This window comes from Tursiops truncatus, chromosome 7, assembly GCF_011762595.2.
Source record: "Tursiops truncatus isolate mTurTru1 chromosome 7, mTurTru1.mat.Y, whole genome shotgun sequence".
NCBI lineage: Eukaryota > Metazoa > Chordata > Mammalia > Artiodactyla > Delphinidae > Tursiops > Tursiops truncatus.
Genome location: NC_047040.1, coordinates 28,261,592 through 28,288,210, shown reverse-complemented (window position 1 = coordinate 28,288,210; position 26,619 = coordinate 28,261,592). Strand labels below are relative to the sequence as shown.

Sequence of the window (26,619 nt, the reverse complement as noted above, 5' to 3'; positions counted from 1 at the left end):
CTTCCCGGACCAGGGATCGAACCTGTGTCCCCTGCATTGGCAGGCAGATTCTTAACCACTGCACCACCAGGGAAGTTCCAAATTAAATGTAATGTCTTTAAATTGATTTGCATCTTATTAACTATGACAGACTCTACAAGCGTTAAAATAATAATAGCAGCTACTATTTTTATTTTGGCCGCACCTTGCGGCATGTGGGATCCCAACCAGGGATTGAACTCGTGTCCCCTGCAGTGGAAGCATGGAGTCTTAACCGCTGGACCACCAGGGAAGTCCCTAGCAGCTACTATTTCTTGTGTACTTATTATGTGCTGGGTATTTGGCTAAGTGCTCTACGTATGTTATCTTTCATTCACCCCACAACTCTACAGAGCGGAAACCGTTGTTATCCCCATTGTATAGATGAGGAAATGGAGGCTCAGAGAGGTTCAATAACTTGTCCAAGCTCACACTGAAGGGAAGTAGTGGCCTGAAAACTCCAAGTCTGACAGGCGTGAAAGATTTAGTGCCACTCCCTCCTGCCTCTTTTATTTACTTATTCTGTGGACAGTGATTGGTCTGCCTATGAATTCTCCAGCCCCTGGCTTAAACTTAGGGCCTCCTAGGGATCTGAGACCTCCAGGAGTGGGCCACAGGCTGTCTGGGGAACTATGGAAGCACTAAGCACTCATCTTGGAGTTGAGCTAGCAATGGGCCCTCCTATGTCCAGCCTTATTCTTTTAGCATCTCGCAACCCCTGAGCCCCTGGCGCTTGTGTTTGCTTCTGCCCAGGCCGGCTTGGCCCAGTGTCCCCAGAGGATGGAGGGGTTAACCGTTGAGAACCTGTTTGCAGACCATTAGAAGCAATAATCACCTTGCTGGGTAACCTGATCTACCTCAAAAGAAGGGTCTTGATTTTAGCAAACAGTTTAAGTGGCCTCTGTGTAAAGTGGAGGGGTGGAGCAGGCCTGAATCACCTCACTGCAAGTGCATTTCTTCTGGGCGGTTGGAATTTGTGTGGTGATCAAGGCAGGGCCAAGGGCCACTTCCTGGGCCTAGGTGACCAAGCTCCCACCTTTCTGGCTGCTGCTTCCCCTGGAATTCTGAAAACGGTTCCCCTGTATCTAGTGATCTGATACAAGCCCCACATCGCTGCTTTCCCTGCGCAGCCAGGGGGAGCAAGTAACTCTCTATCTGATATCCACCTGACCAGGTACATGCACTGAATCTCTACTGTGTGCTCAAGGGCACCGTCTCCTTCCATCCTCACCGCTAAGCGTTATTGCTATTACATCACCCATTTCCCAGGTAAGAAAGACGAGACTTAGAGACAGCTGTGTGCAGGAGCCAGTGCTGATTGGTAAACTTTCAGGAATTCGGCAAGCTAGTGGTTAAACACAACTGTTATTAAAAATTAAATACATAAGCATATAATTAAATAAATTACATTAAAAACAAAGGTAATAAATACTCAACATTCATCACTTCCTAACTATTTTGTTACTTTTCAATAGCATCTGTGCTCTGGAGATGTTTTACCTGCACGGTGGAAATATTGTGTAATAATGTGCTACTGCACACTTCTCTTCCCAGCTCTCCATTTTGTGACATCACATCGGTGGCTTGAACAGGCCATGGTGGGGGCATTTACACCACAGAAATTGGCAAATGTACAAATGAGGGCTTGTACCCTTCCCCCGCCCCACCCCAGACTGGTTGTTAAACATTTACCAGTACCTCTGTGCTGACGGAGGTTGACTAACTTGGCCAAGGTCACAAGGCTTGTGATGCGGCCAAGACTCCAGAGAGGTTACCACCATGTTCTACCTCTTAAAAAATAATAGAGGTCCCTCAACAAGTTAATTGCACGGAATAAAAGAGTTCAAGGAATGTTAATGGTTAAAGATTAAAAGAGACTTAAAGACCTATCATACAGTCACAGTATGTACACCTTATTTGGACTCTGATTAAAGTAAACAAATTGTGAAAAAAAAACCTAGGATATTTATGGAGTATTTGGAGATTTGAGCTCTTACTAGATATTTAATGATATTAATGAGTTACCATCATTTTTTAGGTGTGAGAGAATGGCATTATCTTTTAGAGCACTGAATATTTCAGATGAAATGATATGCTGTCCTAGGACTGGCCTTCATAATAATACTGAAGGAGAAAGTGATTGGGTACAGAGATCAGTGGTTCTCCAGGTGTGCTTCCTGACAAGCAGCATTGGCAACACCTGGGAACTTGAAAATGCAAATTCTCAGGTCCCACCCCAGACCTACTGAATTAGATTACTGGGAGGGCCCAGCGATCTGTGGTTTAACAAGCCCCCCAGGTGATTCTGATGCCCACTCAAGTCTGAGAACCACTGGTTACCATGAAACAAGATTCACCCCGAGTTCGTAATTGTTGAGGTTGAAGTGGAGCCTGGGGATCATACGTACGCTTGAAGTCTCCTGTAATAAAAAGGTTTTAAAAATGATGAAGCAGGGTCTTCCCTGGTGGCGCAGTGGTTGGGAGTCCGCCTGCCGATGCAGGGGACAAGGGTTCGTGCCCCGGTCCGGGAAGATCCCACATGCCGCAGAGCGGCTGGGCCCGTGAGCCATGGCCACTGGGCCTGCGCGTCCGGAGCCTGTGCTCTGCAACGGCAGAGGCCACAACAGTGAGAGGCCCGCGTACAGAAAAAAAAAAAAAAAAAAAAGGTTAAGCATATCGGATGGAGGGAGGGTAGGTATGGCGGGGGAGGGGTCAGAGCTGCATGGCTTCTGGATGTAGAATGAGACAAACGGATTCTTCTGGATGTTGTTCACAGGCCTTGCACTGCTTCACGTGTCTTTCTTGTCTTCTGAATTAAAACTCCAGGTTAATGGCTGCCTTCGTGACTGACTTTAACAAGCCCTCTTCTCGCCACCCCCCCACCCCTGGTCCTCGTGCTTCGCTAATCAACCCGCCCCTTCATTTGAAGCCCTAGTGTTAATAGGGTTTGACTCTGGAACCTCCAATCTACTGGAGAAGCAGCTGTTTTAATTTTCAACTTTCACCTAAAGCTGCGTGACTGTGAAATATAACCACCCACTAGACCTGCTTTATCAGCGACAGCCGTGACACGATTAATTAACTTTACGCAGCCTCTCTTCACACAAGCTGCTTAACTTCTAGCCCATTGTAGTTCTGGTTTACTTAGCCGATGGGGCCTAAGGGCCTGTAACTGTTTACCTCCCTCTGGAGGGGCTGTCCTGGGCAGATGAATTCATTACTTGGTGTTTGCAGAGCGGCGGGAGACCAGAAAAAAAAAGCATTAGGTGAGTTTTTATTTTTATTTATTTATTTTTGTTTAAAAGGTACTGAAAAGGAGACCCTTTGCCTTGGCCTGAACTCATAGTTATGTTGCTACCACCGACCGCAGGACATCAGTTTCCCTCCCTCCCCATCAGCACCCCCTTCCTCCAGCCTGTTTTTGTTTTTTCTCTATCTCTCACTTCCGCTATTTCTCCCAACTGGAGAACTCTGGATTTTGTCCAGGAGGATGGAAAAGGTCTGTCTGCCCATCAGATGGGACATTTAAGGATTTTTAGTCTTTTCGGTTTAATTATCAAAAGCTTGGAAGTTCTCTGCTACCTCCTCCACCCCATCTCCAAGAAGCTGTCTCTTTTTCCTTCCTTCCTTCTCCACTTCTCTTACCTCCCCTCCCTTTTCTTTTAAAAACTGTCCCGTTGATGGGCTTCCCTGGTGGTGCAGTGGTTGAGAGTCCGCCTGCCGATGCAGGGGACACGGGTTCGTGCCCCGGTCCGGGAAGATCCCACATGCCGCGGAGCGGCTGGGCCCGTGAGCCATGGCCGCTGGGGCTGCGCGTCCGGAGCCTATGCTCCGCAACGGGAAAGGGCACAACAGTGAGAGGCCTGCGTACCGCAAAAAAAAAAAAAAAAAAAAACCCAAAAAAACCAAAAAACTGTCCTGTTGAGACTTTGTCAAGAAATAGCAAGGCCATCCTTTCTGGAAACTGTACTTCCCAAAACTCTGGAGAAGGGAGAAGAAAAGGAGTAATCATTTTCTTGTAGAGAAGGAGGGGGAGACAGAGTAGAGAAAAGAACATTTTGGTGGGGAACTCTGCCTCACCTTTTTCAAATATTACTCCTGGAGCAGGGTTTCTTAGCTTCGCTTTATACATCACCGAAGGTAAAATGCAGATTCTGGGGTCATGCTCCAACCCAACTGGATCACAGTTTCTGAGTATGGACTCTGGAAATCTGTATTTATCTTGGTCACACGGCTTGTGGGACCTTAGTTCCCCGAACCAGGGATTGAACTCATGTCTTTGGCAGTGAAAACATGGAGTCCTAACCACTAGACCGCCAGGGAATTCCCCTGGGAATCTATATCTTTGACCAGCTCCTCAGATCATTTGTATGCCCACTGAGGTTTGAGAACCAAGAATCCAGTGGGTAAGGCCCTGGGTTCTATTTATTGATTGCCTTCTAAATGCCGGCTACTGCGCAAGGGAGAGAAATAGCTTTGGCTTTGGGTTTTGAAAGGCCTTAACTTGAGGTACCCTTTTAAAGAAATGCGACTTCATTATTTTATATTGATTGTACTTACTGGGTGCTTGGCGTATGCTAGATGCTTTATAATCCTCACCCCCTCCCCAAATCTGTATTTTTGTTATACCCATTTTACAGATGACGACACCGATGCTTGGAGAGGTTAAGTTTGCTTACTTCACACCAATAAAATGTGTATTTAGATTCCTATATTTCTGGCTCAAAGCTGAGCTGTTACCACCCAAGTAGAACCGTGGTGAGAATATTTTCCACACTGAAAACTGAACCTGGGGACTTCACAGATATGCTTCTATTTTTATAGACAATGGTTCATGATATTTGCAATCAGAATGGTCTCCTTATACCCCTAGCATGCAGTAGCCTGTTTTTCACTTTGTAGGATGTTATCAAAGTCAGATGTGGCAGTCCGAGGCCTCACTTGCCAAGCCCACTGGGCAGGAGACCCCAGCCTTCCTCCCCATTACTGGGAAATTATGGATCTATTTTAAATTATTCAACAATAAAGATAAATCAGGAGTTCTCATTTATCTCCCATTCTCTTCCTGAGAAGTAACTTTTGTGACCAGTATGGGGTATTTCCTTGGAGACATTTCTCTATCCTTTTACACATAAGATGTGTTTCTTTTCCTTAGTATACCTGGAAAATATTGTATATATCAAACTTGCAATCATCCTTTTTCACATAATGATTTATCTTAGACCTCTTTCTTGGTCGACCTTGTTCATTTTTTTTCCTCTTGCATTTTTAATAGTAAAGGCTCATTGAGGAAGTTCAATGATGGGAGGGGAAGCAAGAATATCCTATAAGCCTAATTAAAAATTTAAAAAAATAGTTATTTTGGAATCCAAGTTTAGAAATGCTTTTAAAACTGTGTTTAAATATCTATAACATAAAACTGACCATTTTAACCATTTTTTGGTGTACAGTTCAGTGACATTAAGTCCTGAACAATCATTGCACAATCATTACCACCATCCATCTCCAGAACTTTTTCATTTTCCACTGAACTCTGCACCCAGGAAACACCATCTCCCCATTCCTTCCTCTTCAGCCCCTGGCAACCACTATTCTACTTACTGTCTCTATGAATCTGACTACTCTAGTGCCTCACATAAGTGGAATCATACAATAGATGCCCTCTCGTGCCTGGCTTATTGCACTTAGCATCGCGTCTTCAAGCTTCATCCAAGTTGTAGCGTGTGATAGAATTTCCTTCTTTTTAAAGGCTGAATATAGAGCCCATTGTATGTTTGTGTATTTTGTTTACCTGTTCATCTGTTGACAGACACTTGGGGTGTTTGTACCTTTTGGCTGTTGGTAACAATGCCGCCATGAACACGGGTGTGCGGATTTGCTTGAGTCCCTGTTTTAAATTCTTTGAGGTAAATACCCGGAAGTGGAACTGCTGGATCATATGATGATTCTTATGTTAACTCATTCGTTTTAAATACTACGTAATCTTCCACTGTATATTTCATGTGTTTACCGGCAATTTAGGTTCTCTTTTCTGTAAATTGCCCATTCTCTGGTATGATTTTAGTGGGATTTTAGACAATACTTATATAATCTGGATAATCTTTCTTTTATCTGTTGTATATATGGCAAGTCATACACGTTGAAAAATAAGTTTCTACATCATTCCAGATCCAAGACCTTGTCCTTATCTCTTTGATTATTTAAGGAACAATTATTGGTGAGTTTTTATTATTATAAAAATAACAGCACACAGACAGGCAGCCATCTGTATGCAGCACAGGGCCTGCCTCATAGTGGGTGCTCCATAAATATTTGCTGAATGACTGAATTACCTTTGACAGCCCATGGTTTCATTAGTGTTTCTTTTTTAGAACCGACTATGATCAGGCAAGTCCAGAAACTAAACTAAATTCTTCCTGATACCTCACAGCACAGTTTTCCCTAAGTTTAACCTGGTTGACCAGTCTCAGAAAAAAAAAAATTAAGCCAAATTGCTCTGAAAATAGTAGGTAATTCAAGTTTCTGCTATTTGAATAGCACTCCAGGGAAACTGTACTGCAACGGGTTTTGTCAAAATGAGAATAGTTAGTGATCAAATAACTCATAGACTAGAGAAAACAGTAGAAAAGGTACAGTGGTTCTTAATTCAGTCTTCCTACCTCTTCTCCAGGAAAGATAATGTCAATAGTAATTATAGGCTTCTTTTCTTTCTTTCTTTCTTTCTTTCTTTCTTTCTTTCTTTCGTTCGTTCTTTCGTTCTTTCGTTCTTTCTCTCTCTCTCTCTCTCCCTTCCTTCCTTCCTTCCTTTCTTTTTTTCTTTCTTTCTTTTTCTTTCCTTCTTCCTTTCTTCCTTTCTTTCTTTTTAGTAATTATAGGTTTAATGTGTATGCAATAATTTGTATATCAGTTATTTAATCTTACTTAGTCTTCATCATAATCCTGCAAGGGAACCTTTATCATCCCATTTGACAGATGGGGAGGGCTGAGGATGACTAAGTCACTTGCTGGAGGTCACACAGCTCATGGTAAAGTGCAGAGTTGGGAATTCATCCCTATCCCTTCTGTGGCAGGCACTGAAATCTTTTTTGACTGTTATCCTACTCTGTGTTCATGGTTCCCCAACACTGGATCAGGGTTACTAACAGGAACCGTGGCCAGGAGTGGGTGGCTTTGCCTGTGCATGTGTGTAGAAGGGGAGCAGGAAGGAATCATAGTTTTGTTTGGAGTCCCAGGGCTGTGTCCCAGGGTGTGGGGAGGCAGGTTGGATTGACTGATTGTCCTTGAACCTCAGGTGTTTACAGCTTCACTGGTCGAGCCCCTCCTCCTCCTGGGACCGCTTCCCTGAGGTGCTGCCAGGTCCTGGGGCTGGAGGAGGCTCCTAAGGCCAGCATGATGGCTCCAATTCGTCATCTTTTGGGAGTGACTCTGCTTGTCTCCTCCTGGGATGCTGCCTCTTGACTGTGGCCCACAGAAATCTCTGCCTTTTCTGACTACACTGGGAGTTTGCAGCTCATAACTTAACACAGACTTATATTCCTGTATTGCTCTCTAAACTTTGTTCCTTGTCATACCAGAAAAATAGTGGGGGTCAGAGGCCAGGGTTACGTTGTTTTGTACACAACTCCCTTTAAATAGAGCTGTAGAGCCAAATATGGACGATAAAGTATATTTTTAGTGGATCATTTCAGAGCCTCTGTAACCTTAGAGGCGGCTGAGAATAATTAGTATGAACAATTGTCCTCAGGAGAAGAAAGATGCGGACGAACTCTTCAAACTGAATTTTATATTTCTGGGAAGAACACGATATATCTGTTTTTAAGTGCAATCAGCAGAACTTTAAGAGGAAAGGTCCCACAGTATCAGCTATCATTTTCCCCATTCTCATCCTAACTTCCCACTCTTAGGTGTAGCTAATTTTCTAGAAACGTCTATTCTAGGGCCTGTGAAAATAGGGAGTGCCCCTAGGGAACCCAGAGGCCGTGGTGGTGGAGGTGGTGGCAGTAAAGTTGAGGGGAAGGATCCATATTTTACTTGGGGGCCTGAACGTTAATCTGTCCTTTTGATGATATTTTTTTTAATTGAAGTATAGTTGATTTATAGTATTATATTCGTTTCAGGTATATAACATATTGATTCAATATCTTTATACATTACAAAGTTATTATAATATTATTGAGTGTACTTCCTATGCTGTACATCATATTCCTGTGACATTTATTTTGTAACTAGTAGTTTGTACCTCTTAATCCCCTTCACCTATTTTGCCCATCCCACTGGCCCCCTTGATGATAATAATCTAAAATAGCATTTGAAATTATGACCCAAATCCTATAGGGGCTTCCTCTTTTCTGCAAGTTTGTGGATCAATTTTTTTTTTATAAATTTTTACTTATTTATTTATTTTTGGCTGTGTTGGGTCTTTGTTGCTGTTCAAGGCTTCTCATTGCAGTTGCTTCTTGTTGCCGAACACGGGCTCTAGAGTGCAGGCTCAGTAGTTGTGGTGCACAGACTTTGTTGCTCTGCGGCTTGTGGAATCTTCCCGGACCAGGGCTCGAACCTGTGTCCCCTGCACTAGCAGGCAGGTTTTTAGCCACTGCGCCACCAGGGAAGCTCTATGGATCATTTTTAAATACAAAGAAGCCAAGGGGCTCACTCTTCTGTGATTTGCCTGTGCCGTCCTGAATCTCGGCCATCTAGATCTGTTGTGAGTTCTACTCACCCGGCTGCTCTCATCTTTGAAATTGGCCCCAGGTGATCTACGGTTACCTGTATTGGTTACAGAAGTTCTCGCTGAAAGAAGCAATGCACCTTGAAAATGGAATCCTCTCCCTCTCTCTTTGCTTCACTCAGAGTCTTTTACAACCCAGCATCCAGAACCTGAAGACCCTGTGAAGAGCCATAATTAGTGTGAATAGGAATCTTTGACAGCTTCGGAGAAAAGGAATGTAGACTAGTCTTCTTGCCCTTGGCATCCAAAGTAGAAACCCTTGACTCCGACAGGTACTTCCCTCCCAGGTGTGGAAGGCTCTTTGTTCTCATTTCCCAGGTAAAACCAGGTGTGTCTACACCAGGGAGCCCCAAACTGTGGTCGTCAGCAGAATGTGTGTGGACAGGGGTTGCTGGTTTCAATCAAGGAAGCCAGAAAAGACTGGTTTCCCCGTCATGGAAAACCTTTCTCGTCAGGAGGTGCTCCAAGGCTTGTGATTTGCACAGATGTGTTTCTGAAGCAGCAAGGTTTGTGAGCAGACTTGCTCCCTGGTCTGTGGCAAGGACCAGTAACATCATGGAGGGTTGCGCTGTCCAATGTGGGAGCTTCATTGTGGCTATGAACATTTAAATGAGTTAAAGGGAAATAAAATTCAACATTCAGGCTGTCAGTTGCATTAGCTATGAGGTTACACATGCTCAGTGGCTTCTGTACTGGACATTTCCGTCACTGTAGAAAGTTCTATTGGACAGCAACACTCTAAGGCTCACCACTTAACAGAGGCCACTTTACTGGTCCCAGACAGTGGTGACCTGCACTGTGGCCCTGAGGGACCCAAGTGAGGCTAAGTGAGGATATAGAGTCGCAGTAAATGTGCACGCAGAGCACAGGTATGGTCATTGGAGTGAAAGCTTAATGATTCTTTCAATAAACATTTCTTAAATATAACACTTGATTCAATGTCACTCAAAGGAGCATTAGAAATCCTGGTACTTGTGCAAGACACCATTTCTGTCATCTTGGTGTTCCTAACCTATAAGGTGAAGCAGGAAATAAATAAGAATAAGCTGCGATAAACTGAAAAGTGGACAAGTGCAAAGAGGCATTATTTTCTTTGGACAGCGGAATTCGGGAAAATTCTCAGAGAAGGGGACACGCAGCACAGTTTGATGGGTGACAAAAAGCTTGGCAAATAGACAAGGAGAACGTTCCAAATAGAAGGAACTGCACAAAACTGGAGAACTGTAAGAAGTTTGCTGGCAGGGGAATGTGAAGGGGGATGAAGGAGAGAAGTACGACCAGTTGCCACAATTTTGGGGCCTGCTGCAAAATGAAAATGCGAGGTCCTCCTTAAAAAATTCTTCAGAATTTCAAGACAGCAACAGCCGAGCATTAAATCCGTAATAGGCCCATGCAAAATCACAGCTAACGAGCCTACAAGGCCATCTGATGGCAGGAGATGGGGTTAAAGGGAAGGACAGGACCATACCATCAAGGGCTTCTGGGTCGGTTTGGTGTTTGGACTGTGTCCTGAAGGCAACTGAGAGCCTTAGGAGATTTTTAAGTGGGGCTGAGGCAAGATCAGGCTTGCATTTGACAAAGACCATGTGGGGGGCAGCACTGAAGGGCTTGGAGGGAAGGCTGGTTAAGAAGCGATTGAAATGGCCTGGAGAGAGAGGAGGAGATGGGAGAAGTGACAGCGGACAGAGGAAGCGACAGTGGGACAGAGAGGAGACAGGGCTCTGAAAGATGTGTGGGCGGTGAACTTGATGGCAGGACGTCAGGCTTGAAGTCTCGTTTGCTGTGGCCACGGCTGGGCTGTCCTCCACTACGATCTCGGGTGCCGCCTTCTTTGCAGGTTCTGGAGTCTTTGGGTTCCCATGACCCCTCCCAGAGCAAAAGGCTGAGGGTGGAGGAGAGTGGGAGGTACCAATGTTGCCCCCCAAGTCCCTCACCAAGAACGCTTTCAGGACGCTTCCCCGTTTGCCACATGAGGCAGACGTTGCCTTAACCCAAATCTGGGGAGAACCAAATCCATCCTGCCTCTCTACGCCAGTCCCAGAGACCCAGCCTTTAGCAGAAACTCAATCAGCATTGTTTCAATACCGCCTCCCTTGGATTTGCATTTCCTGACTTGAGTGTTTGTGACATTCCAGGGGCCATTATCAGAGGGTTTCACTCTTTATTTCCTGATAGAATCAGGACACGTTCTTTTTTGGGGGTTGGAGGTGGGGCGGAGAGAGCCAGTGTGTAACAAGGCATCCACCAAGAGCGGGCACAGTCCCACAGCACAGCACGGAGGGAATGAAAAATGAACCCCTTCAGCGGCCTCCTGACCGCAGACAACATGGAAGGAAGCCGGTGTGTATTCAGTGCCAGGCGGTGTGTGCCAGGGCTCCTCCCTTTTCATAGGCTGTCTCTTCTCATCCTCATGACAATGCCTGAAGGTGAGCACAGGGGCCCCGCTTTTGCACATGAACACCCAGCGGTCATTGGCAGGATGTGGATTAGAACTGCGGTCTTCACACTGCCGGATGCCCACCCCCATCCCTCCCGTCTCAGTGAACACCTGGGAACAGCCCCCAGTTTCCTTCGCTTCTAGTTGACAGGTGGAAAAACAAAACAGAGGAGGCACAACACTGAGCCGGTCCTGGGTAGAGCCTGGGTAAATTGTTTCTAAGGTGAGGGTGGTTTTATGTAAACCTTGCATGGAATGGATGTCTCCGTTAATTAGCTTATTTGTAAAAAAGCAAACAACCAAAAACTGGGAGTCTGGTCTGACTCAGAGAGAGGGAAGAGGGAGGCATATTTAATGCATTTGAAGGGAAATATAAACCCCAAGTAGCAGCATGAAGTTGGCACAAGTTATGAACTGGCTGCATTGGGCTGGGTGTTTCCAAGAAAAATTTTAGAAACAACAACACAGGAATATCCTTGTTCGGTGGCAAGTCTGACATGGTGAGTCTTGGCACTTTCTAGAAATTGGAGGGTGTGGAGAGGCAGGGGGGAGGAGAGAGAGACTAGCCTAACTTCAGGGTGGCTTCTGGGCTCAGAGAGCATCCCTTGTACCTGGAATTCTAACAAGCCGGAAACACATCGATTTGGGGGGGATCAGTGTGGAGGAGAAGAGTGAAAACCCAGGGAGCTGTGTTTCCAGCCCGAGAGCTATCTGACGAATGCTCCAAATGAAGACCAGCTCAGAAGCCAAAGCTGCTTTTCCAGGCTGGTCCCACGTTTAAACTGGGATATTAATTTTACAAGCGGGAAAAAGCTCTCCTGGACACCAAAGTGTGGCTGACAGAAAAAGTCCACAACCCGTAGGCTCTGGATGAAAGGGCTGGGCCTCTGGGGGCATCTTCCGGGCCGCAAAAAGGGCCAGGCTGCTCGAAGGGTACTTGAAACAAATAAAACAGTGACTCTAAAACACACCCATATGTCATGTTCTTCCAGAAAAATACCCTCTGTAATTAGTTACAAGCTTTAGAGAATAAAACCAATTTACCTGTCAAAGAGAAAGGCCGATTCCCCCCCAGCCTGAACTGCTGGGGGCCAGCGTGGCTCCAGGCCCCTTCCCTCCCCACGGCTGCACCTTTCTCCTCCCACTTTCTTGATTTGTGGAGACTGGAGAAAAAAAAAAAGAAAAGTTGGGAAAATCCTCTAAAGACACACAGTGTTCCAAGCACAGTCAGACCACTAATTACTCTTAAGCCGGAGCCCCTTTTTGTGTTCTGAGGGGGGCTTCAGTGAGTAGCGACCACTTGGGTCTTTTCATGAGTTCGGGCTAACTCCTGAATGGCAGATTTTTTTTTCTTCTCCTTTTCAACCTTTGCTTTTGCCGCCTGCCTCCTTTTCCTCATCTTCATCTTTACCTTCTTTTTTTCCTTTCTTGTCGTCTTTTTATTTTTCTCTGCTTTTTTTCTTTCTCTGTTTTTTCATTTTTCTTCTGGTGTTGTGTTTTAAGTCTCTAAATGAAACTTGACTGCCCCCATGGCCGGCTGGAGAAGCACAAAGGCCTCCCATTCCACTGGCTACAGTAACGCCATTGTGTGTCCTAACAATGCACTAATTGGTAGTGACAATTGTGGGGCTGGGGAGGAAGAGGGGGGCCGCTGAAATAAAGGGAGAGGAGGGGGACGGGAGGCCCAGGTTCCCGATGGAGAGGGGGATAGACCCACAGAGGCGGCGCCGTGCTGGGGTTTGTGCTGGGCTTTCTAAATTAATAATAAAAACAAAGTGGAAAACAATTATTTTGGAAAAAAAACATAGACTTTGCCGCAGACAACTTCAGGGTCCTGGGCGGGGAGCTTGAATCAGCCGACTTGCACAACCAACATTCCTGTGTTTCTGCAAATCGATGCAAAAGTGGGAGAGGCTGGTGAGAAAGGGCTCTGAGGGAAACTCCAGACAGGATGGCTGAGAGGCAGGTGCTGAGGCTGGTGCATGATGAAGTCCTCTGTTCGACCACATTTCTCAAGGAGGGGAAGCCAGAAGGGGAGAAGGCTTACATTTGCTGGCTGGTGGATTAGACTGTCACAAAGTGCAGGAGCTGCAGAAGGCGATTCTGATGTTTAAAATTGTCCAGAAGGGGAGCTGGGCAGGATGGTAGACAAGGACAAAATGATAGCCAGATAGGGCTGCTGGGCCCCCAGGCTCCATCTGCTGGAGATGCCCCCCAAACCCTCAGAACCCTAGTCACCTGGAACCAGCAGGAGCCTCAGGGCCACCTGGTGCCAGCCGGCACCCCAGCTTTGCACAGAATGACTCCCCTTCCCAGACCAACCTCCAAGGGGCCCTCTCCCCAGAAGCTTTTCCTGGCCTGGTGAGATTGGCCCACATCCTGCCCGTGCTCTCCCTCTGCACCCTGAAAGGAATGAGACTCTTCCTGTGTGCCAGGCCCGGTGCTAAGTGCCCTGTCCGCACTAATTCACTGAAGTCTCACAACAGCTACATAACCTGATGACTATGATTATCCCCAGAGAGAAGGAGGTAACAACGTGCCCAAGGTCACCGAGCATCAAAGCCAAGGAGCCAGGAATCTAGCAGTTGCCACAACAGAGCTGGTTAACGTCGCCCTCTTGGCTTCTGTGCTCACCTCTCTCTGTTCACTCTCCATTTCGGGGCAGGGCTGGAGGGAGGGGGAAGGCTGTGCCCCTGCAACTCCAGCATCTAACGGAGCACTTGGCCTGTGGGAGGCCTCCCCAAAGATCTGCTGACTGAAGGGGGAGGCAGGGAGTGCTGGATTATTAGCAGACATCCTCTGTGTCCTCCTGGGTCTCAGACTTTGGCCTGCATTAGAATCCCACGCCCCCATAGTTAAAATATAGGTCTCCCCTCTCTCCCCCCCATCCCCCGGTCGTGAATGAACTGAGAATGTGCACTTGTAACACATTCCCTGCTGATGCTGGTCTGGGGACCACAGTTTGAGAGGGGCTGCTCCAGTTCTAGCATAATGTTCACACTGCACCGGGGATTCCATTCCTGCCATTATCTCTGGGATTTTTGTTGTTGTTGTTTGTTTGTTTTTGTGGTCTGAGATCAGACATTTTGTTAAGGAGAAATTAAAGTTGAAAAGTTTTGACCATAATGATAGAGAATCTTAGGTTCCTTCCTGCTTTAAATAATAATCTTAATCAAACAGCCATTTATAGCTGATGGAAAAAAAAAAAGATGCTCAGTGATGTGCCCAACTAGCACCTCTGCAAACAATGACATGTTTTAGAAAATATCTGGGCAGAGTCTTTTATTTGGGAAGACTCTCTTGGAGAGCCTTTTCTCTCATACGTTTTGGTGCCTCTTAATTTTATGTCATGAATATCACATGCTTTAAAGTGAAATACTCATCCAATGGAAGAACTGAATAAAGAACATTTTAATTCTAAAGTCTTTTTGGTGAGGGCATCTCGCGGGATGGGAGAGAAATTGAGGAACCCGCCCCCGAGGACCAGGCTGTTGGCTCAGGAGCTAATGCCTTTGGCTCCAACGTGGTGCCAGGGAACAGACGGGACCCTCTGCACGGGGGGCACCTGCCATCCTTGCACATAAAGGGTTCTGTCTTTACTCAATTCTGTAGAGACCAACCCTGTTTCTTGAGCCGGTCCTTTCAATTAGTCAGGTGTTCAGCAACCATTGACAAGTCACTATCATCACGTTGGGGGCACAGCAACCTCCTGAAGTAGCCCCTCTCCTCAATTAAAGAAAACTTTTCTCCCAGCCTTGGTACAGCTTTCTGAATACAGAGGCCGGGGATGATGCACCTGGAAGGACTCACTCTTGTGTGTTCCCGCTGCAGCTTCTGTTGGCTGCATTGGGCCAGCATGAATGGCGCAGGGGGTACTGTCTTCTCAAGGGGACTGGGAAGGAGAAAGGGAAGCTGGGGAGGCAACCACAGCGCTTTACAGTGTATCAAAACTTCAGGAGGGGTACCTCGTATTCTTATTTTGTAAAATCTTTACTGTCAGAACAAACAAAACAAAAAAAGATATTTAGGGGACAATGAGATAAATTTGATATGGAACTGAGCATCAGATGATAACAAGAAATTGTTACTTTTATTCAGTGTGTAATGACGTTGTGACTATGGAGAAAAAAATAAGCCTCTTTTTTAGATGCATGCTAAAGTACATCAGCATAATGTGTCATTATGTCTGTGATTTGCTCTGTGATATTTTCTCAGAAAAAGTAAATGAGGGACTTCCCTGGTGGTGCAGTGGTTAAGAATCCACCTGCCAATGCAGGGGACATGGGTCTGATCCCTGGTCGGAGAAGATCCCACATACCGCAGAGCAGTTAAGCCCATGCGCCACAACTACTGAAGCCCACGTGCTCTAGGGCCCAGGTGCCACAACTACTGAGCCTGCATTCTGCAACTACTGAAGCCCGTGGGCCTAGATCTGGTGCTCCACATTAAGAGAAGCCACTGCTAACTTCCCTGGTGGTGCAGTGGTTAAGAATCCGCCTGCCAATGCAGGGCACACAGGTTAGAGCCCTGGTCTGGGAAGATCCCACATGCTGTGGAGCAACTAAGCCCGTGCGCCACAACTACTGAGCCCATGTGCCACAGCTACTGAAGCCTGCGCGCCTAGAGCCCGTGCTCCACAACAAGAGAAGCCACCGCAGTGAGAAACCCGCGCACCGCAATGAAGAGTAGCCCCCGCTCACCGCAACTAGAGAAAGTCCGTACGCAGCAACAAGCAACCAAAAAAAAAAAAAAAAAAAGGTAAAAGAGAAACGAGTAGGTGGAACAAACAAGGCAAAATCTAATACTTTTTTATTTTTGAAAATATTTATTTTTGTCTTCGAAAATCCTCATTTAGAAACACCCCGTGGTGGGCTGCTCGTGAGCTGACTATTGTGCCAGGGCTACAGGTTTGGGAGCAATTTGGGCAGGGCTAGTTTCCAGGGCTTTTTGGCTGTTGGACCACATGTTGACACACATTCGCTATAAGCATTGGCACTTGGCAAAGTCTATCAGCTGGTGCCTGACTTCTGCTTTCCCCCTTCCCCTTGGTGTGGAATTGAACTTGCATGTACTTCCTGAGACGTCTGTCATCAGGCGTCTCTTCTGGGCACTGGGGCTGCCGGTGGCTGCTTCCTCAGTTGCCTCACTCCTGGGAGCAGTGAGAAAGCCATCTGGGGAGCTTGACCCAGTTTAGAATTCACATTCACTTCCCTGCCTATGCAATTGGAATTTATTTCCTCTGCAAAAGGCTTGAATCTCAGAGCAAAATACCTCCAGCTGGGCTTGAGTATGCGTGCAGTGATCCTAATGGAGAAAGATTCTGGTTTATTTTCATAACAGCGTGCACCTTGCAGTATCCTTGGAACCTGACATTATTAAGAGTGTGTCATCACAATACAGCGCGGGAGCTAAGGCAATTTGGATGTCCTTGGGCCCAAAATTAATATGTACTTTGTATAGTCTTGTAATTTGGAAGGCAATTTTCCATAACACAGTGAGAGATGTTCCTTTATACATTTGAGATAATTTAGCTCAATGTTCATTTGAAAAAATGACGGTGCTAATAGCAGCTCTTCAGCTTCCGAACAACAGACCATCCTGGGAGAGCACAGAAGCCACTGAAAGTGATTCTCATATCAGGCTGTCTGGGAGGGACTGGATAAAAGCTGGAGGAATTTCTCCCAGACCAACAGCTGCCTGAGATTGTATGGCAGGATCTGAAATATTGTATGAACCCATGAACTCTAGCTGATTGGCTTAAAACCAATAGCTTTTAATAGAGGAATCTGAAATAGAGGTGGGAGAATTATGAATTTCCCGATCGTCCAGGTAAATTGTAAGTCATTGCACATAAATCAGAATTTCTGTATGATCAGCTATGAGAACAATTTTTTCTTCCTGCTAGACATTTCTGTCCAAGCTATGAAGGAATAGATGCAAACAGGGGAGAATACATGAATCTGTTGCAGGTGCTTTGCCTTGATCTTCCTGAGTACTATATACCAGGGGCCATTGTTCTCCTGGGGAAGGAATCCTCTACCCCAATCAGAATCCAATACAATAATAAAAATACACTTTAAACACCTACCCCCGTCAAGTCAGGAATGTAGTTGTTTTTTTTTTTAACGGTACGGGCCCAACCGCTCCGCGGCATGTGGTTTCCTCCCGGACCGGGGCACGAATCCGCGTCCCCTGCATCGGCAGGCGGACTCTCAACCACTGAGCCACCAGGGAAGTTCAGGAATGTAGTTTTTAATGTTGCAGCTTTAGAAAAAGTCCCTGGTTCATTTCCAGTTGCCTTCCTGCCCCTTGGCAACACTACGTTCCTACAATGATTCTCAATAAAGTCTTTGCTGTGGGTGTTCCCCTGTGGTAAGCATTGTGGGAATGGAGAAGATCACGTCTTTTATAAGACTGAACCATTTGTACAAGTGTTCCATCAGTGAGGAATACTTGTTATCATCAAAGTTATTGATTTCATAAAAGGAGGAGAGGGTGAGAACTGTTTCCATTCACCTGTAACTGGCAGGTGAGGTTGAAGGTCATTAGTTCAATAGATGCCTTGATTCAGAATGATTCTGGTTCATTTTAAAGTCTAGTTCTTCCACGGAACCAAGGCAAATATGAACACAGCTCAAGATTTCCTGAATTTCCCAGGCCTTTCTGGGCAAGAAGCATCTAGTGATTTTCCATTTTAAACACCACTATCCAGAGGGATGAGGTTCATGTTAGTTGGATGGGCCTGACCTGGGAGCAGACTGTCACATGCATACAACTGAGGACAATTGCAGCATAACCAGGAGGAATGAACAAATGAAAGGGAGGGTACAAGGCTCTCTTTGTAGTCTAGCTTAGTCACCTGTGGCCATGACTTGGTCACTTCTATTCACCCGGCTGTCTGGCAATGGTATATACTGGATAAATAGACACTAACCACACCCCGGAAGAAAATGAAGGGGGTATAAAGTTAAAGTTTTATGAAAACAATGGCAATCCATGAGCAGCAGCTTCCAAAGTACTGTTCTCTGTCTGCCAGGAGGGCCGGAGGGCAGCTAAGACCGATCAGTCCCTCTACATCCCTCTGACATCCCTCCCACAGTGGACCACCTGTATGCTAAGCAAATGTATATTTCATTCAATGAAGCAACTTGCTTCATTCAGTCTAGTGGTTTTTAACTTTCAGAATGCATGGGACTCACCCAGGGAGCTTTTAAAAATAGAAATACTCAGGCCCATCCAGAGAGATTCTGAGTCAATTGTCTGTGATGGGGTCCTGACGTTTTGCTTGTGTTTTTGTGCTTCTGTTGTGGGAACCACTGATTAAAGCCATCATCAAAGGACAGGACGGGGGAAACAATTAAGGGAGATTCAAATCACCATCTCCTGAGCGGGGGAGAGAGAGGAACAAAATGGTGTCTCTTTCCACCCTCTGGAAATGTCTCCTTTTGATAATGTGAAAGCTTCCTGCAGTCATCCAGCCACTCAGGTTTACCGCCACTGGGGGGAAGCTAACCCGTCCCGTGAATCAGATGAATAGGGGCTCTGGCTACATAGTGTCTAGTTTGGTTCAGTGAAACATTAACTCTTTCCTTTTTATTGTGGATTGTGGCAGGTTTCTTGTGAAGATGAGGTCCAGTTGTTCCTTGGACAGAATGCGCGTGAGCCCCACTTGGTTTCCTGAGGGTGGAGGAGGGGCAGCTGGGCATGAACTTGTCTAGGTGTGTCTTAGAGACTGAGGCTCAGAGTCCACCTGTGGTAAATGTTTAACCAGAAGCACCTTTTCTGCTCTCTTCAATGTCTTTCTTTGAACAAGTGAGTTTAAATGGTGCTTTTGAAAGGTTCCAGGTGGACGGTTGTGCCCACAGCCTTTTGGTGGCAGGGTGAGGCCAGCCCCGGGAAGGTAGTGCAGATATTTCCAGTCACCTGTTAGTTCCCAGAGGGCTGCTGTCCTCACATAGACAACTTCTCTCTACTTTCACTCTTTGCTTTCAAAGTATGGTCTTCAGGAATGAACAGTGGCCTTGCCTAATGGCCTACTGCCTCGCATTTGTCCCTCCTGATTTGGAGAGCACAGTGGCGAGAGGAAACCCGGGCAAGTAGGCCTGGGGAAGAGCTGTGGCAGACACTCCATGTGGGATCTTGGGCGGCTTTGTCTCAGACCTGAAAGAAATCATGGCCTGACTTGGCAAATGAGGCCTGTAACACTACATCTGCAACTTTTTAAAAGTTATACTATATTTTTCATGAGCATAGGAAGGGCTGATGAGAATATTGAGGTTGAAGAATTCAGAAAAAAACCAAAGTCTATCTGCAAGATTAATATTAAGAGCTATAATATACCTAATTTTATATATTATATAACTAATATATAATATAATATATATATATTATAGCTCTTAATCACTGAGCTGAATCACTTTGCTGTACACTTGAAACTGATACAACATTGCAAACCAACTATACTTCAATTTAAAAAAAGAAAAAAAAAATTAAGAGCTATTTTAAAGTCCCTGGTAGCTCACTTTCAATAAAGCTCAAATCTTGACTTTGAATTAACATCCAGGGCTCATCTTGGGCTTTCACCATCCCCGCAAAAAACAGCATTTTAATAAGTTGTTATGAGAAGAGAAAGCACTTTCTGCATTGTTTATTGAGAGAGGGAGAACTTTATACATTAGGAACTGGTGCACTTAAATTGTATGACAGATGACCATAAAAACTAGGGGTCTTGTCCACAACACAGCTTCATTTTATATTATTACAGTTACTGATATTTAAAAAATGATGTAAACAAAATATGGATAAGTTATGCCAAAACAAAAGGCAATAAAATCCAGAAAACAGAAACAACACATATATAAGTTACCACATTAGATATCACAAATAGCTCAACACAGAGTGACATAGTAATAGCCCAAACCTCCAATTTTAGACAGTTCTGTACGGCATGAACAGAAATAAGGGAAAATGACACCGATCTGACCCAGGAGCGTTAAGAACAAGTTGTGCAGAAGTCTTCTGCACCCCACGTTCAATACTTGTCATTTGCAACCTACACATTTTCCCTCCTTTTACTGTTCCCTAAAGACAGGTTTTTTTTCCTTAAGTGTTCTAAGGTAGGTTCTTCACAATAAGATCCTGATAGGTGTCCAAAATTAGAACGTCAGCCTCCGGTGGCGGAAGCCTAATTTAACAGCTTGGTGGACTGCCCATGCCACACAGAAATGCTTTCACCACAATTCTTCCAAGAGGCTTCTCACTCTCCACGTGGAAAACAGGTGGCAAAATTGAAAAAAAACATACAGTAAAGGAAAAGAAAATCCTTGTGTTTGTGTAATTTTTTCATCTGAAAAAGGCTAAGTTCACTGACTTTACAGATTTGAATCTGAATAACTGGTTTAATTTCTCTACCCATTGGCCTTGGTAACGTTGTGACATTCCCCTGAGTTTGGTTAATGAAAAGCAAAAGCAAACAAAAAGAGTGATTCGAAAAACAGCGTAAAACATTATGTGGTTGTACCTTTTGTATTTCCTGGTAAGTGTCAACGGCTCCAAGTAGCATTTCCACCAGTCTGATTTGACAATGTGTTTCCGACAGGAATCCTTGTACTCGTGAGGATAAGGCACCAGGTTAAATGAAGGTGAAAGGTCTGACATGCTTAAGGAACATGCAGGCTCCGAGCTTGCCTGTATACAGAGCAGCCAGCAGGGAAGAAGCAAAGTGATCCGTATTGAGGCAAAGGGTCCTGCAGGCCTCAAATGGGTCAGATAGTCTAGACTAGAAACACTAGGCAGTACTGTAAGGCACTCCTACGGGGAAAAGAATCGAATGCAACGGCCAACATGAGAAGGAGCCACAGGACCCAGTGGTCCACCAGCCAGTTTACCAGCCAAGAGGCCTGAATCTGGGCTCATGACTGGGGCAAGGAAGATCAAGGGAAGGGGAGAGAGGCTGGGCTGCAGCTCAATGGCCTAGGCGGGAATCTTGCTGTGCTAAGAGTTGCTGCAAGCGCCTGAATCTTCTACCTGGGTAACAACTGGCTTCACTCCAGACCTTTCTAACAAGATGGTGTCTCTTTCCACTGGGAGGAACCAAAGCGAAACAGCAGCTCTTTTTTCACTTGAGGTTAACAGAGCCTTCCATCACATTGGAGGCCACTGTAGGGGGGAGAGAGCCCTATCGCGTGATCGCTTGGAGCTCATTTAAAATAAAAGCCCTGACAACTGTGGGTGTGCTTGGGAGGGTGTTCCACACTTTTCTTTTGACTTTAATCTGGAGTTTGACAATGACTTGGGGTGCTGGGACTTAACTGTCGAGACACCGTCCCACATGATAGAAATCACATTTGTCTGCTCAGATGAACTGAGCAGGGCTTGTTCGCCCATCACTGGGTTCAAGTAGTCGAGTCAGGCAGTTAGTTCTGCTAGGGCAGAGCTGAGGGTTAGAAGAATGGTGCAGGGTACACAGCACTCGGAGCTGTGTTGTTAATGCCCAGTTGGCAACAAGAACCAGGGAAAGGAAAATGGAGAGTGTTTCCAATGACTCAATTCAGGCCAGCGAGGGCATGTTCACTTCTTTCAGTTTTGCCCCCAATTCTCTGCTTTTTCACATTATCTTAGAGGAAGGATAGTAGTGAGGCAGAAAACTTAAGAAATAAGAGGGGAAACCACACGCATCTCTCTTTACTGGGAGAAGTAAAAAAAAAAAAAAAAATCACCTTTGTGTTGACTCCAGGCGGTATTAGAATCAGGAGTTGAAAGTTTACTTCACAATCCAGGTATTTCAACACAGATCAGTGAAGGTAAGGAAGTCTGCCCAAACACAAGAACTGCAGCATTGGCTTAACCCTAAATTAGGAGCAGAGTGTACCTCGGCTTCCTCAGATAATGCCTCTCTGCAGAAAACGTTACTAAACATTTGCGGCCTCTTGCAAGTCCTACCCTGATAGAGTAATTTACGTATGGCCTTTTCTGGCTAATGGGTAGAGAAGAAAGCCACCGGTTTGGAAGCCAAGCCTTTCAGGAAGGTATGGGAAGAAACTATCCAGTGTCAATGTTCAGTGTGTACAGATGCAGAGACAAAAACAGAGGCCAGACCCCATGCAGGGGCACTCACTCCAGCTTAGCAAAGGCTGCCTACAGCAGCTAGAGCGGTGTGAACAGCTTGGCTCTCACCGCAGCCGGAAGGAAATCATGGCCCAGTCCCTCAGTGGGAGTCTGAAGGACACCACTGGGTTGGTTGGAAACCACAAATCCCAAGTCCTAGAGATATTCCCTTTTCAGTAGAGGCCTATTCTAGAAGAATCCAAAAGCGATTGCCTTCTCAGCTAATCAAGTATTTAAGCTCCTAAAAAGACTACCCTTTAGCACAACAAACATGAAGATGACTATAAATCAGTCCCCTGAAAAGGTAATGAAGCAAAGGGGGAAGAGGAGAGTTTACATGGTTTTCATATAAAGAGCATTCAACTTCGAGAAGAGCCGACCCGGAGAGAACATGACTCCCATCCCAGTTGACTGCTTTTTAAGTACTTTGCGGCCTTCCTGCCGCGGTACAAACTGAGGTCTATTTTAGGAACTGGCCTCTTTACTGCAGGGTGAGATGCCAACATTTCACCAGGGTTGGACTGTCTCACACATGAGTTCCTGGCACCGTGCGGAGGGATTTCCTCAAGTGATACACCAGGGAATGGGCCTTTCAAGAGAAAAGAGGTTGCCCTGAGTCGGCTGCCAGCTCTAGGAGATTAATTGGCCATTTTCTCATGTGCTTTATGGGCAAGATATTTAATATGAGATGAAAAACGGACCATGAGGGAAAGCAGGTATTAGCCTGGTCTCAAGGAGGTGGTAATCCACAGATCTGCTTTTGTTTCAACAGTTTCTAAGCAGTGGAACAATTGCCTACAGTGCCCCAAGTAATTTGTTAGTGCTGAAAACAGTAAGGGTGTTCATGTGCGCTAAGGCGTTCTGGGCTGAAAACAGCAATTTTGAATTTTCGTGGCAGACCCAACTCCTAAGGCGGCTCTGCTCTGTCCTATTAGATTTGGGTGGTGGTGGCTGAGCGTGTCATGTGGGCCTGCGGCCGGCACCGGCCAGGCTGTCAGGGCTCCACGAAGAGGAGAGAAAACAGAAGCAGCTGGGGTACGGTTCCAGGTCTGGGTAGCTGATGATGATAGCACATTTGTTTCCCCCCCCCCCCACACCTTTTCAAAATAAGCAGAAAATGATGTGGGTGGAAAGTTCTCCTTGTGAGTTCACGGGGACTGCAAACATTCAGCAGCGCCTCTAAATGGGCCTGGTGAAAGCAGAAGCCTTGAGAACAGATATCCAGAGTGTCACCCTGACTTTCGGCGGGTCTGGCCCTGGGTGCCTGTGAGATGGGACAGGAAATTCTGTACCTACAGTGAATACGCTAGAAGGGGAGGAGACGGCCTTGCGCTTCAGGTCTCCCAAATGCAGTGTGCTGGGGACGGCCTCGCTGACAGTTGGAATCACAGATACATAAATGACGGCAAAGGCAGAAGCCAGCTAGAGTGACAGGGAGCTGCGGGGGAGGGAAAAAGGCACTGTGCCATCAGAGCACATCTGTTTTATAATAAGCAGGTCTATAATTCTCCTGTGAAAGATCATGTTCTGCTATCTTCACTGAGGCTGGAAAATATAAATACTGTATTTCACGAAAGGGAGGAGGAAAGGGGAGATGATCCAATTTGTTTGCCTGTTTGCCAAGTGCTTGAGATTTTCCACCCTTTTTCTTTTGTGTGCGACAGTCTCTATAAAGTGGAGTGGGGTGGGCGCTGGGGGGAGTCAACTTGTTTTTCTAAGAGTAAAATTCACCGTAAGGTGTCTCATGAATAGCGCCCTGGCCGTTTAACAAGTTTTCATGCCTTGGTTCTATCTAGCTACTGTATAATCAGAAAATAAATGCATGCATGGTGCTGAGCTATTACATTGAAATGTATGGCCTGAGGCCAAAGGAACTGGCATGGGTAGGGAGGTGAAATGCTCACACCCAGCAGTCTGCACAAAAGTGCGTCTGAAATGTCTCGTCTCTAAACGGATGGAAGCATCATGAGTTGGGATCCGGAGGGAGCCGGGTGTGGTGGAAAGGAGCAGTGGGGTTAAATGTCCCGTGGACTTTGTGAGCCACTGATTCCCCAGATCCTACTAGCAGTGAAACTACTAAACCATGAAGGCATTGAAGGCATCTGCTCAGTGGGAATATACAGGATCTTCTCATACAGCCTACTGAGAATTGTTTCAATACAAGCTTATTTTTCTGTTCTGGAAAGAGTTAAGGTGGAAGGAATGGGAGCCACGATTTCCAGTGCCATCCTACCTGCCATTTGGGTCACAGTGACTGCTACGCTGGCTCTTAAAAGCGCACTGCAGAGGGAGAACATCCCCCGCCAAATGCCTAAGCGATTCATTCTAATTCCTATATTATCCTAGTACTTTTCATTTCAGTTTATGGTGGCAATCGCATATGTGTATATACAGTTATTTAAATCATATCAGATTTAATTCATTAATTGTATTTGTAAGTTTGGTATTTTCCTAATAGTCTAAAGTTGATATTTTAAAGTTCCAAGTTACTCTGATTTTTCAAGACAATTAAAAAATATAAAAGCAGAAGTAGTTACATTGACAGATTAAAAGTCAAAATGAGAGGGCAATGAAAAACAATGAAAAATAAAGCACTCATAATGAATAGGTGGGAATCGCCTACACAGGATTCTGTGAACAGAAATTGCAGACCATCTCTTGGAATGTCCGTACTCTACATCCGACCTCCTGGTCTATAAACTGATGTATTTAACAACAATCCTAGGCAATTTCCTCAGGCCAGCACCATTAAAAAATCATAACTGTCACTCATGAAACTCCTGGAAGACTGGTCTTAAGAGAGCCATGTTTCCAGCCTGGCAAATACCGTGGAGCGTCACATCACTGGGCGGGCGTCGGGATTCGTACCAGCAAACAGACCGACAACATGTAGGTTACTGAGGTCTTTTCTCAAGCAAAACCCTTTCTGAGATTAACTTCAGAACCAGCACCAGCTCCTCTAATAAATTAGGGACACATGCTTTCTGTCAGAGGGAGCTCGCACTCCTGATTTCCAAGCCATTCAGCTCAGCTGAGGTGATCTCTGCCTCTGCGAAGATACCGAGCTGAGAGCCAGGGACACGGGGTCCTGGAAGGACACAGGGTCCTGGAAGGATCCAGGAGTCATTGCTGTGTTTTGAAGATTTTCTTATGAAATATGATGATGGGTGCTTGCCTCAGTTACCTCATCCTTTGTGAAGGCTAAAAATAAATAAACAAAAATAACTCGAAGCACTGTTGCTCTGCAGGAAATGCTTTCTCCTGTGTCCTGTGTAATAAATGGCCCTTGAGAGCCGAAAAAAATGTCTGAACTATAAAGCCTTGTGTGTAAAACACGTTTTGCTTGGGAGCAAGCAGCTGAAATTCATGGCTAAGTATAATTCAGCTATTGGTAATTTTTTGAGCCACAAAGCTCCATGGACCTTTAGGACAACGACTTATACAGAACATACGTACAGGACGTATAGGTATGTGTGTGTGTACATGTATAAATATATATCTACATCTAGCTGAGGGTGAGACGTACTCTTCTTCCAGAGGGGTCTAACTGGCTAGTTAGGAAGCCATTGGGACTGATGGATGGTTGAGAGGTCACTGCCCGGCCTTGGGCTCCCGCTGAGTCAGGTGTTCTGGTAGGACAGCTCAAACATGTTGCAAGCCTCCTCCAGGCTCTCGTCCATGTTCAGCCTCCGCCAGAAAGACTTCTGCTTCATCTGCAGCTCTCGACGGACACACCTTGGGCAGGGGACAGACTTTTCTTTGCATTCAGAGTGGAAAACGGCTCCACAGCTTTCACACCTGCAAAAGTCAACCACGGAGATGATGAGCAAGGTTGAAATGGGCAGGATGCCGGAAGTCCAGTGGCCTCTGTGCAGCTCGGGCCACAACCTTTTATTCCGGCTAGCCCTGCCCCTGGGAAGAGACATGACTCATAGAAATGGGCTCCTCCTTTTTCCAAAATGCTCAAGGTTGAATTTCACTGGAAAAACATACCTTTTTTTTTTTTTCTGATTAGAACTAGCATGGGTGAGGCTTCTGGCTTCTGGGTGGAGGGGAGTCAGCAGTCAGCTAGCAGTTTTGTGACCATGGTGATGACGAACTGAGCTCTAGAAGCTCCGTGTGTTAGCTCCCCTGAGAAAGAAGTGGGGGTAGTGACTGTAGGGTGAAGTGACAGAAAGTGAGTGAAGTACCCTGCCAACTGAAAACACGCCCAGCGCCGGTGACAGCCCCTGCGTTACAGCTGTGAAAATGTGACTCTCCACTTCCGCTAACAAGAGCCAAGTGGTTCCCTGTGTCTCCCTGCCTTTGACACCGTGGAGAGGTAAAATGA

General features: G+C 45.7%; 1 protein-coding gene across 6 annotated transcripts in view; it reads right to left on the bottom strand.

Annotated features, from left to right (window-relative positions):
* Positions 1 to 26,619, bottom strand: part of PLEKHM3 (pleckstrin homology domain containing M3) — a 217,240-nt gene that overhangs the window by 8,819 nt on the left and 181,802 nt on the right. For 3 of the 6 annotated variants that reach the window (XM_033859836.2, XM_019939034.3, XM_019939035.3), the window contains exon 8: positions 19,816 to 26,087. The exons of 1 other annotated variant lie outside the window; for it this stretch is intronic. In XM_033859836.2, coding sequence (XP_033715727.1) covers positions 25,910 to 26,087 — 178 coding nt within the window. In that variant the 3' untranslated portion in view covers positions 19,816 to 25,909. Of the gene's footprint in view, positions 1 to 12,132; positions 12,347 to 19,815; positions 26,088 to 26,619 lie in introns of those variants that run through there. 2 more of the 6 variants (XM_073807338.1, XM_033859838.2) reach the window with 2 other exon arrangements.